Source organism: Rhagoletis zephyria, unplaced genomic scaffold (assembly GCF_001687245.7).
Source record: "Rhagoletis zephyria isolate East Lansing unplaced genomic scaffold, Rhagoletis_zephyria_1.1 Rzeph_scaffold_05374, whole genome shotgun sequence".
NCBI classification, from domain to species: Eukaryota; Metazoa; Arthropoda; class Insecta; order Diptera; family Tephritidae; genus Rhagoletis; species Rhagoletis zephyria.
The window spans coordinates 19,032-31,103 of NW_016162457.1; the positions used below are offsets into that span (position 1 = coordinate 19,032).

The 12,072-nt window shown below is 33.4% G+C and overlaps 1 protein-coding gene and 1 long non-coding RNA gene across 2 annotated transcripts; one reads left to right on the top strand and one right to left on the bottom strand.

Annotated features, from left to right (window-relative positions):
• Positions 1-2,197: 2,197 nt before the first annotated feature.
• LOC108372020 (uncharacterized) lies at positions 2,198-3,134 on the top strand. Its single transcript, XM_017627654.1, has 2 exons — positions 2,198-2,300; positions 2,377-3,134. The coding sequence occupies exons 1-2, from the start codon at positions 2,247-2,249 to the stop codon at positions 3,064-3,066; spliced, it is 744 nt and encodes a 247-aa protein (XP_017483143.1). The 5' UTR covers positions 2,198-2,246; the 3' UTR covers positions 3,067-3,134.
• A 7,907-nt stretch (positions 3,135-11,041) lies between these two features.
• Positions 11,042-11,837, bottom strand: LOC108372019 (uncharacterized). Its single transcript, XR_001848803.1, has 2 exons — positions 11,738-11,837; positions 11,042-11,187 (listed from the first exon to the last, which is right to left on the bottom strand). It is a non-coding gene; the product is annotated as an uncharacterized LOC108372019 (long non-coding RNA).
• Positions 11,838-12,072: the final 235 nt, after the last annotated feature.

A 12,072-nucleotide genomic window follows, 5' to 3' on the forward strand; every position in this document is an offset into this window, starting at 1 on the left:
CTTTTAGTCCTTAGATTTTATTCTTAGAAAAATTATTATTTTTTTCAATTAAATTTAATTTTTAGAAACTGATTCAATTTATTTTTTCATTTTTCTATTTTAATTTGTTACTTTCATTTTCTTTATTTTATTTTTTATTTTATTTAAAGGATCATATTTTATTTTTTAGTTTTTTTTTAAATATTTTTTTCTTTTAAGTTTTCTCTAATAAAAAAGCAGATAACGAGAACAAAAGTTATGATCGAAACTAAGTGTCGTTATTGTGGTTTTGTTCCCAAGAACGTTTAAAAACCCAAACTGAAATTAGAACAAAACTTGCGGGAGTGTTTTCAAAAGAACGAAAGTGAGGAAAAAATTGTAGAAAACGTTTTCAACGGGAACTCTATAAAAACGAAACCCTGTTCCCAAAGAGAGTAAAATGCGAATAATACTTTCGGGAACTTCTCTAAAAGAACAAAATGGAAACAAAAGTCTAAGAAACTTTCTGACAGAGAACGAAACGGGAACAAATCTTCTGTCAACCATTCGCGAAGTTTGAAAGAAATGAAAGATAAATTTGCAAATTAAGTCAACGAAAGACTTAAGATACGAACTTTTCTTGCACAGAAAATGAAGAATGATCCAGCTTTCTCTCTGGCTTAGAATTAACAGTCATGGTTGTCACTGAAATAATTTTTCATACCAAAACACGCAGACGTCCCTCACATTCTTAACGTTAAACTCTCAAAACGTTTGTTCGCGTTTTGTTTTCTAGCAGAACGCTCCCCACACTTTTTTTTCTTATTTGATCCTCCCTAAAAGCGTTCTCGACACTTTCGTTCCCTTACATTCTCATTGAGAATGTTCCCGAGAGTTTTGTTTGCATTTCGTTCTTTACGGTAACGTTCCCGCACCTCTTGTGCTCATTTTGTTCCCGTTCCAACTGCGTTTAGTCCCCTTTGGTTCTTTTGTGGGAACGTTTTTGACATTTCATTTTATTCTCGTGCAGAACTAAATCAAAATCGCAGCATTTTCTCGGTCCCTGAAAAAAAGCTTTGTGTAGGATATCAACGAAAGGCCCGCAAATGCCATTAAGAATGGAACACAACATCGTTTAATTTTTCGCCACGGCTTCTTAATAGCCTTGATTACATTAGGTCCGCTAACCCTTTCCCTAGAGTGCGATGAGGCATATTATAGGTCTAAGACTCTAGGTGAACCTCTTCAGCATGTCATAGCGAACGTAAGGACAGAGAGCTCTCATGTAGTGAGCTTTCAGACAACGAGTGACATGTATTTTGCTTTCAGGAGATAATAGCAATTGAACTTGAAAGGAAGGCATATCTACATCATTTCAAGTTCGTCTTCTATGTTTTCGTTTTGTAGGCGTCTATGCCCCGCTATCTACACATGTAAGGTGATTAAGGAAATCTTGGGGCATAAAGTTTGCGATTTGCAGCAGTGAATTACTAGAGGGTACGGCTTGTCATAAGCGGGACAAGAAGCTTAGGAAGATTTTTTTCTGTCAATTGAAAAGCTGAAAAAATTTGCAAAAATTGAATATTCCGCGTTTCAGTAGAATTTCTCGTTTGGCAACCATGTGAGAGTAGTATATTTTGCTTGCCCACCATATTCAATTTTNTAGTGAATTACTAGAGGGTACGGCTTGTCATAAGCGGGACAAGAAGCTTAGGAAGATTTTTTTCTGTCAATTGAAAAGCTGAAAAAATTGAATATTCCGCGTTTCAGTAGAATTTCTCGTTAGGCAACCATGTGAGAGTAGTATATTTTGCTTGCCCACCATATTCAATTTTTAATAACTTATTTGTGAATCTTCATAACTGCAGCACGATTTCTGTGAAAAAAAAATACTTGTGTAAGTATAATCTTTACTCCGAACCAGTGATTATAATTACCGTAAGCAATCGTAGAATATTATATCTGCCATATCCACAAATGCATTATAGGCATTAAAATCTAATCTTTTTGAGTATTATTTAAATGAGTATCGTATAATAGTAATTTGCAATGCTAAAGCGCATATAAATTAAACGTTGATTGCTGCTCAATTCAGTTGCATTAAACTCATCGAGCGATTCGTTTGTAAATTTATAGACAAAAAAAAAAAAAAAATAAAATGATAAAGCTCACATTCTTATTAGTTTTGAGCGCGACTTGCTTNAAAGCGTTGATTGCTGCTCAATTCAGTTGCAATAAACTGATCGAGCGATTCGTTTGTAAATTTATAGACAAAAAAAAACAATAAAATGATAAAGCTCACATTCTTATTAGTTTTGAGCGCGACTTGCTTGTCGCTGCAGGTGAGATAACGAACAAAAATTTCTAGTAGATATATTTTTACAAAAACACCTGCATAAAGCTGTCAATATTTTCCAGCTTGTTGCGGGTTTTCCCTATGAAAATGCTCTAAATGTCATAGAAAAGGACGATAACGATTTAAATGGATCGCCGCCTAGTGAAGAAATAAATTCTGATGAACTTTATTTTCGCACACTACTCCGGCCGGTAATTTTCAAAACGCTTGATCTAATGCAAGCCCATACAAACACCTTGATACAAGAAGAGGGTCAGTTTCTTGCCAACCTATTAGCCGAATTCGAGGCACTACCCGATAAAACCGCATACGTCGAAGAACTAATTCCTCAATTGAGAAGTATTTTGGCGCGTAGGAATAAACTTGATTTGCATGATCTCTCCGCACCAGCTGTTTATGAAAAGGCAGTTATTTTGAGCGGCATTGTGAAATTATTTGCCGATTTTGAGCGTAAAGCGCAAAGTGACGATGACAGCAGTGAAACTGTGTTTCTAAAAGAGGTAATACACAACCTGGATTTGGATGGATTGAATGAACGCATTGGCAAATCTTTAAAAGAGGCAATACAAAAATTTACTGTGATTTATGAGCAGTTTTGGAATTCACTGAGCGAAGCTGAAAAAAGGGAACATCCAGTTTTGAGTGAATGGTATACAAGTTTTCTAGCAAAAGAATCCGAACAGGAGAAACTTAAAAGTTTCATTGATTTTATTAGCATACTTCAAGGTATAGTTTTTAACAATGTGAATTAAAAAAAAAAAAAATCTTATTTTGATATTAATGTAGAAATATAAAGGGTGCTAAGCACAGCACGACAGCATAGCTCTTTAAGCTTGTTTACAGTTAGCATCAGCAACAGCAACACCTTTGGTACTCTTTTTGCTTCCAGCACGACGACCGCAAAGTTGGGTCGAAGTAAAATTTATTACCCATTCGATCGAGCGCATGCGCATTAAATATTTACTTATACTCGCTTGTACGAGATAGTACCTTACATACTAGAAGCTATTGCTGGCGCAGGCGTGTATGCATTTTACGCCCACTACTGTTTGCGCATATTTACAGTTTAGTGCCCTGGGTACTGTTGAGTATTTGTTTTCGCACTTCGCTTGCTAGGCTGCTGCAACTATTGTAAACTTGGCCTGCAAGGCTTTTCAATCAAGACATTATTTACGTGCATATATAAATAAATTTGTGGTGCAATGTGTGGGCTAACAAGGCAGCCTGGCAGTAATGATATTATTGACTAAATATATGTACATATGTATGCATGTATGCATAAGTATGTGTGTGCAACCATATGCAAATTTGCAATCTTCACTTACCTGCATTATTTATGATGTTCAAAATATGCCAGAAGCTTTCACGGAAGGGAGATAAATTTTGTATGCACACAGGTACATATACGTGCATATATGTATGTACATATGTTTGTGTAAATAGTATATGAATAAACTTATTAAAACCGTGGCTCATTAGAAATTCCTGTGAGTTGGCTTTCTTTTTTTAAGAAAATGCAAATATAATTGTGTGGGAAGCAAATTACTTAATTCAAAAGTAAAGTTTACCACTTAATATTTTTTCTCCAATCCTCGACAAAGAAGGGATTATGATAACCTATAATGATGTCAATAAAAGTTGAATTTTGGTTTCGATTATAATCGATAATGGTATAATTATACTACATGACAAAAAGCTGGAGGAGATTACGATATGTTACGTAAATGCTTTAATAAATAGATACCTATATATGTGTGTTTCTACAAATTATCATAATTTCTTGTCAATTTTCGTTTGGAGAAAAATCGGTTTCGGCGTTCTGCCATCATCAGTGTAATTTTTTATTATCTTAGATTATTTACTTACCCTATCGGAAGAATCAACCAAGAACAACTTTTAAAAGCAGTTCGATCAGAGCCTGAAGATTTTCCTAGTGGAGTCCAGGAAATGTCTCGCTAAATTGCACCGCGGAAGTCCTTTGAACACTTCAAAAATTTGGAGACTACTAAAAATCTATAATAAGCTCTAAACTAAACTAGACTTTATAGGTCTTTGGAATTATTTGAAGTTCGTACAGATATTTGAATTCCGAATTTTACAGCTAAAAGGCCATATTGGCCATAAAACTACTAATGAAGCTATTTGCTGTTTAGATTCACGCCGAAAATGTCTTGGTATCTGGTAACATGANGCATTTCAAAAATTTTGAGACTACTAAAAACCTATAATAAAGCTCTAAACTAAACTAGACTTTATAGGTCTTTGGAATTATTTGAAGTTCGTACAGATATTTGAATTCCGAATTCTACAGCTAAAAGGCCATATTGGCCATAAAACTACTACTGAAGCCATTTGCTGTTTAGATTCACGCCGAAAATGTCTTGGTATCTGGTAACATGAAATCATTATTTTACTTCAGCGGATGAACCGGTATAAAACTAGAAACTCACATTATTTTCGTAGAATATTTCCACAAATCCAATTCGAGATCTAAAATATTGAAGTGACTGGGATGCAAAAACTTTTGTTTTGATTTTCTGTTGGGCAGCAAGATTTTTATATAAACATTTTTTTATTTTAAAGCCATAACAAAACTGTTAATTTTCGTAAACCTTTTTCTTGTGGTGCATTTTTAATTAAGGAAAACCGAAATTGAGTTTTTAAACAGGGTGAAAATCCTCTTGATTAAAATTATTGAATAATAAAAATTTACCTTTTTGAATAGGTGGCAACCCTGTCATTATTTTCGTAGAATATTTCCACAAATCCAATTCGAGATCTAAAATATTGAAGTGACTGGGATGCAAAAACTTTTGTTTTGATTTTCTGTTGGGCAGCAAGATTTTTATATAAACATTTTTTTTATTTTAAAGCTATAACAAAACTGTTAATTTTCGTAAACCTTTTTCTTGTGGTGCATTTTTAATTAAGGAAAACCGAAATTGAGTTTTTAAACAGGTAAAAATCCTCTTGATTAAAATTATTGAATAATAAAAATTTACCTTTTTGAATAGGTGGCAACCCTGTCATTATTTTCGTAGAATATTTCCACAAATCCAATTCGAGATCTAAAATATTGAAGTGACTGGGATGCAAAAACTTTTGTTTTGATTTTCTGTTGGGCAGCAAGATTTTTATATAAACATTTTTTTATTTTTAAAGCTATAACAAAACTGTTAATTTTCGTAAACCTTTTTCTTGTGGTGCATTTTTAATTAAGGAAAACCGAAATTGAGTTTTTAAACAGGTAAAAATCCTCTTGATTAAAATTATTGAATAATAAAAATTTACCTTTTTGAATAGGTGGCAACCCTGTCATTATTTTCGTAGAATATTTCCACAAATCCAATTCGAGATCTAAAATATTGAAGTGACTGGGATGCAAAAACTTTTGTTTTGATTTTCTGTTGGGCAGCAAGATTTTTATATAAACATTTTTTTATTTTTAAACCATAACAAAACTGTTAATTTTCGTAAACCTTTTTCTTGTGGTGCATTTTTAATTAAGGAAAACCGAAATTGAGTTTTTAAACAGGTAAAAATCCTCTTGATTAAAATTATTGAATAATAAAAATTTACCTTTTTGAATAGGTGGCAACCCTGTCATTATTTTCGTAGAATATTTCCACAAATCCAATTCGAGATCTAAAATATTGAAGTGACTGGGATGCAAAAACTTTTGTTTTGATTTTCTGTTGGGCAGCAAGATTTGTATATAAACATTTTTTTATTTTAAAGCCATAACAAAACTGTTAATTTTCGTAAACCTCTTGCTTGTGATGCATTTTTAATTAACTAAAATCAAAATTGAGTTTTTAAACAGGTGAAAATCCTCTTGATTAAAATTATTGAATAATAAAAATTTACCTTTTTGAACAGGTGGCAACCCTGTCATTTGTCGTTTAGAAACAACGCCCTTTGAATAGCTTTTCGATTAATGTCCATATTCTAACAATTCATTTAACTTATAAAATAATTTTATTTGAATCTAGTTTTGAAGCAGGTGTCTGTCTTCAAACGCTTTAGAAAATTATACATGTTTAAACAAAAATGTCTTAACACTCCTGCATTTGACACTTTAACTCGTGTATAATTTAATTAAACTCGTGTTTTCCAACAGGTGGCAACCCTCTTTAAAATATTTTCAAACTGCGACCTAATCAAACCTCTTTCGTCTGACACCTATACATATTCGAAATATCTAGTTATCTTAATTCGAATAAAATTAAATTTTTCAAATAGGTGGCAACCCTACATGTGGTTTAGAAATAAAGCCTTGTTAAGTCAATTTCGACTGATACCCATATTTTAGTAAGTAACTCATATAAATTAATTGAATATAATTTTGAAACAGGTGGCAGCCCTTACAAAACGACTCGATCATATTTTAAATATTCAAACTAAAGGTTTCTTTTCTTAACAAACTCTTGTTTGACTCCAGCATTTTAATTTTTCATATAGCTTACAAAAAATAAGTTGAAATTTGGCTTTTCAAACTACAACCTGTTAAAGCCTCGTTCGTCTGATCTCCATATTGTAATACAAATTTCAATAAAATAACTCCCTTAATTCAAGTTGGTTTTGATTTTTTAAACAGGTGGCAGCCCTCCTCCATGTGTATGGAATTGATTTTATACATGTATCTCCATACCAAGTTCCAGTACTCTACCAGTAGGAAAAATACCGTTTGTATTGGAGGTGCCGTGCCTAGGGTTGCCTACATTTTCTAAGAAATTTATAATACTTTTTCAAAAAAATCTGAAAAAAATGTAGTACACTTCAAATATATATAGTATTTTTTTTTTAAGAAAAAGTAAAAATGCTTTTTAAGTGTACATCTTTTTTCTTTTTTATGCATTTCCTCTATAAAAAAAATATATTTCTTTGAAAGTATCATATGCTTTATCGCTATCAATATTTAAATTAATATCAATCAAAAGTTCATTTTTTATTAGTGAGATATTCGCTTTATTTCTCTCATCTCACCATTTCAAAATCTTAATAGAAAAAACTCTTTCTGTGTATGCCGAAGTTGCAGGAATAGAGAGCATATGCGAAATAATTTTAAGTAAATTTGGTAAATCTTTCTACCTAAGTCTTTTTAAAAATATTGCCATTTTTGATCTGCGGACCCTTTGTTTGAAAGTATATTTATTTTAATATTGATATTCCAGTAAAAATGTCATCCATTTTCAAACATTTCTTACTTACAAATGACTGAAATATATTTATATTTATAACTGAAGAAATATAGTATTTTTGCATACTATATATTTTTCCAACAGTATAGTACAATACTAGATATTATAGTACGGTTGGCAACCCTAGCCATGCCGCCCTCTTGCCTAATCAAGTTAACAACTCCCCTATGTTTTAAGCTCGGCTAAATGACACCAGTGTGGAATATTTCATGATCATCGGTTGAGTAGTTAAAACCCGAAGATGTAACAAACAAACAAAATCACGTTCGCTTTTATAATATTAGTAATAGGATTATACATATGTATTTTCCACAATAATTTTTCATAAAAAACGTTCTCAAGCTCTATAAACAATTTTTTTAAGTGATTTATTTTAGGCCAAAAAACAGAAATAAACAAATTTTTGGCTTACTTTAAATAAATCCATCGGTTCTAAAACCCAGTTGTTGCTCCAGAGTTTTCGATAAGTAGCAAGGCAAGGCAAGGCAAGGCATCATGGATTAATTATTTTATTTACTCAGTTGCATACTAAGTCTGCCTTATTTCCTATTAAAATTCACAAATCAGGCACTCTCATCACTCACTGCATGCGCATCCCACTTGAAGACATTTTCTTCAAAATTTTCATGGCTGTATATCACATGTCAGCGCATTCTCTGCTTCCATATTGCTAATAAAAAAGTTCTAGAAGCGCGACTAATTCGCACAATTTGCAGCTGTCAGTCAGTCTAATATGTATAACTAAAGGCTGCTGGCCAGCAGTATGACTTTGAGTTAAAAATAAAAAAAAGGTGCGCCTCTTTTTATCAACGCTAAAGTAAAGTTTTCTCATTTTTATACATTTGGCCACCGTTTTAATTCTAGTTATGTTCCGTCTTCAGCATATCTTCCCTCCCACCGTATTGCAGTGGTTTCTTTTAATGCAATCTTCACGCTTTAAGCTGCATTTCACGCACTATGCTCTCTATAAAGGCCGGTAAGTACTATGTGTAATAGTAAAATGTACTTTAGACATCAGATTTTTATGGTTGTTACTATTGCCACTTACACACATACATACATATATGTGTATGTACGTACCCTGCAGCAAAATTTAGGGACAGTCTGGCAAAGCGCTAGTTCCGCCCTACAAATTTCAGAACTGTCTCTGAACTACTGAAAAAGGGATGCAGAGTTGGACGGTTGAAACTCATATGTTGCTAGTTGCGCTGTCATCAATGTTACTCATCCTGGTCATGTGAAAGCTGACAAAAGATGCACAAATGTAATATACTATATTTTTTCGATTTTCTTAGACACTAAAAGTAATAACAAACTGTTTTCGTTTATTTAATATGTAATTCTCTACATAGTTTATGGGGCAACTGCTCAAATATTTCCAAAAAAGTCGTTATTGGTACATTAATGTCATTTTTATACATATCTACGTACGTNAATTTTAAATGCGTGTTTGGTTTTAAGCGCCTACGCAAGCTTAGCAAAAGTTGGCAGCCGGTAGCTGTTGGAGGTTGTCAACAGTGCAGCTGACTGCTCAATTGCATTATGCGAATAAAGCAAGAATCAGAAATAAAATATAAATATAAAAACCAACTTTTGGCCACTACTGTAGCACAAACAACACATGTGTGCATGTGTCGTGGTGTTCGTTACAGTGCGCTCTCGAACATGTTCACTTAAAACATTTTGCTGTTTTCAAACTGCGCTTACTTCCCCTGCCAAACTCAGTAATATTTCTATATTGTTGTTTCTGTATGCTGTTGACAGTTATTGCTGCTGTTGTTGTTGTTATTGCTTGTGTAACAGCATCATTTCAAGTGCGCCAGCGCTTCTCCATTCAAATGTGGGCCATTAGGCAATTCCATTATGCCTGTTGCATTTATTCGCTGCGGCTTCTAAGTAAGCTTTACATATGTATGTAGATATTTCTCAGGTGTGAATGTATGTAAGAGAAGAGGGGTGATTGGAAGGAGGCAGAGTTTTGTTTGGTTGGGTTGTTTATATATTGGTATGGTGGCGGTTGTTGTTTGAAGGCGGCAACTGATTTTTGCTTGAATAACTACATACATATTTGCGGCAAATCTGGGGACTGGAAAATCGCTGTGCGGTTTTGTTGTTCCATTGTACAAATTCTTATATGTGTGCAAAGTATGTAGTAACTAAGCAATAGATTATTTATTCCAACGCTTAGGGTTCTGACTGTATTTTCAAACCGTATTTTCAGGGTATAAAAATCTGTCTAGTGGCCTAAAGCCAATTAAGTTTGAATTTTGACGTTACCTCGCCACATCACCGTGGAATCTACTGTACAGGAAACTAACATTGTGCATCAATTTTATAGCGAAGAAAAAAAAAAGACAAAACAAAGGGACAAAGAACTGTCAAATCGATTCAAGAATATGCCCGTTTGAATGAGGTAATTCGCGATTGTAGGAAAGCAAACAAATAAACTCTTGGTGCCGTCGGAAAGCGGTATTAGATACTCCCATACGAATTTTCTTTTTAGATGACTTAATGAAGGATAGGGTTAAGTATCCATACAAAATTGTTTAAGCACGTTTAAATCTCAGAGCTATAATCCTTGGGCTATGAGTACGGAAGGTTCTGCTCTTCAGTCGTTTCAACCAAAACTAAGATTTTTTGCTTTACAAGCCGCTTTTGCTTTTCAACGCTATTTTTGCATTGGTCAAGGCAAAAGTTCTTATCCGGCGTCGCGAAGCAAACTGGGCATTTGCTAGTATTTATACATATATATTTCACCGTGCGACAAATACAAAAAAAAATTCAAAACGCACAAAACAATGGGCCAAATATAGTAGTAAAGCTGCGTTTTTAATTTTTCACTCTGACGTCACGATTTCTTTAAAGGACTTTGAAATTTTAAAGATAAGATTAATTCAAAAATTATTCAAAACCATCAGTGGAACGTACAATGAAAATATGGGTACCAAATGAAACTCTATAGAATCGAACAACAAACAAGTTTTTGGTTTACAAGGACGAATAAGTATTGAAAATGCGCATTTTGATAAATTTTATTTTTTTAAGTTGATAAAGTCAGGAGGTTGAAATTCAAAGATGTGGTCGTGTTTATCAAAAATAAATATTGCAAATTTTTATGGATATTCAAGTATAAAATTTTAAAAGGAAATTTTCCATATCCATTCATCCTTATGCACCAAGAAATTTAATATTTTTTAATTCTACAAGATTTACTCTTTTTTTTTTTCGTATGTATGTACGTCCTTTTCTAGAAAATTATTCAAGTTTCGTTACACGTTTTAGTTATTTTATTTAGCTATGATTTTTCATTTCAACTTTTTAAGATTCTTCTACGCATTCACTCCTAAATATAATTTTTCCAATAATTTAATCAACACTTCACTTCTAGCATACCCACAGTGCGGAGGTGAGCGCTTGTAAAGCGGGCCAACTGGCAACTTCTTCGTTGATTGCAGACAATACTTTGTTTTATTTTTGTGGTAGTTTTTTTTTCTTTTATTGGTTTTTGTTGTTATTATTATTATTATTTTTTTTTAATTTTCTTTTTATTGTTTTCAATTTTCCGACAATTTGTACTTCCAACTTTCTGGTAGTTTGCACCCAACGACCGCAGCCGCCACCACTCCAGTTCCCTCGCACAAGCAGAAAAAAAAGCACAGACGCGCGCGCTCGCTAGTGCAAATGAGATTTCTGTTTACTTAGACTTGCTATATTCTTTGTTGACTTTATTGCCATTTTTTATGCCGCGTTTTTGCAATTTACAGTAACTTAGAAGCGCACCACAAACCCAGCTAAGAAAACTGCAAACACAAACGCACTCGTCGATGCAAGTATAGTACAACTGCTGCTGCTGTTGATGTTGTTGCTGAAGAGGTTGTGCTGCTGTTGGCCAACTCTTTGAAAGCCAGTTGCAGAAAGACCAACAAAATGAGCAGCAAAGAACAAAATAAAATAAAAACCGAACTTCAAGCGCTAAGTCAAACTTTTAAATCTTGCTGCTTGCTGGTGCTTGTTGTCTGCGTCTAAGTCAAATGCACATACACACAGAGCTAGAAATGCATTAAGTCACAGCGGCATACATATGTACACAAGTACGGTTTTACATTTGTCCCGAACGCCAAGCTAATAAAACGCTTTAACTAACAGCTACAACAACAAAAACAGGCACAGTTTGCGGATTGATGTAATAGCTCGGCTCGCATTAGAGCGCATCTTTGCTTACCGCACACTTCTTCAGCCTAATTCACTATTAGTTCTGTAATCTCACTATTTTATGCAATTTTTTATTAACTTCTCACTTTGCTTTTTATTTAAATTTATTAAACATACAGTGGCTGTTTTTCACGTTTGTTATTCTTTTTATTATATATTATAATTAATTAATTATTATTATTTTTTTTTTTTTTAATTTCAAATTGACCATCTGTTGTATCTAACCGTTAACTGTGTTGGCCCGATGCACTGCACCCATGACCATTAGACCAAGAGCTCGTATTGAAAACTAAACTTGCTAAGCGTTCAGCAGCTGGCGCTGGTAATTGGCCAAAATGTGTGTTG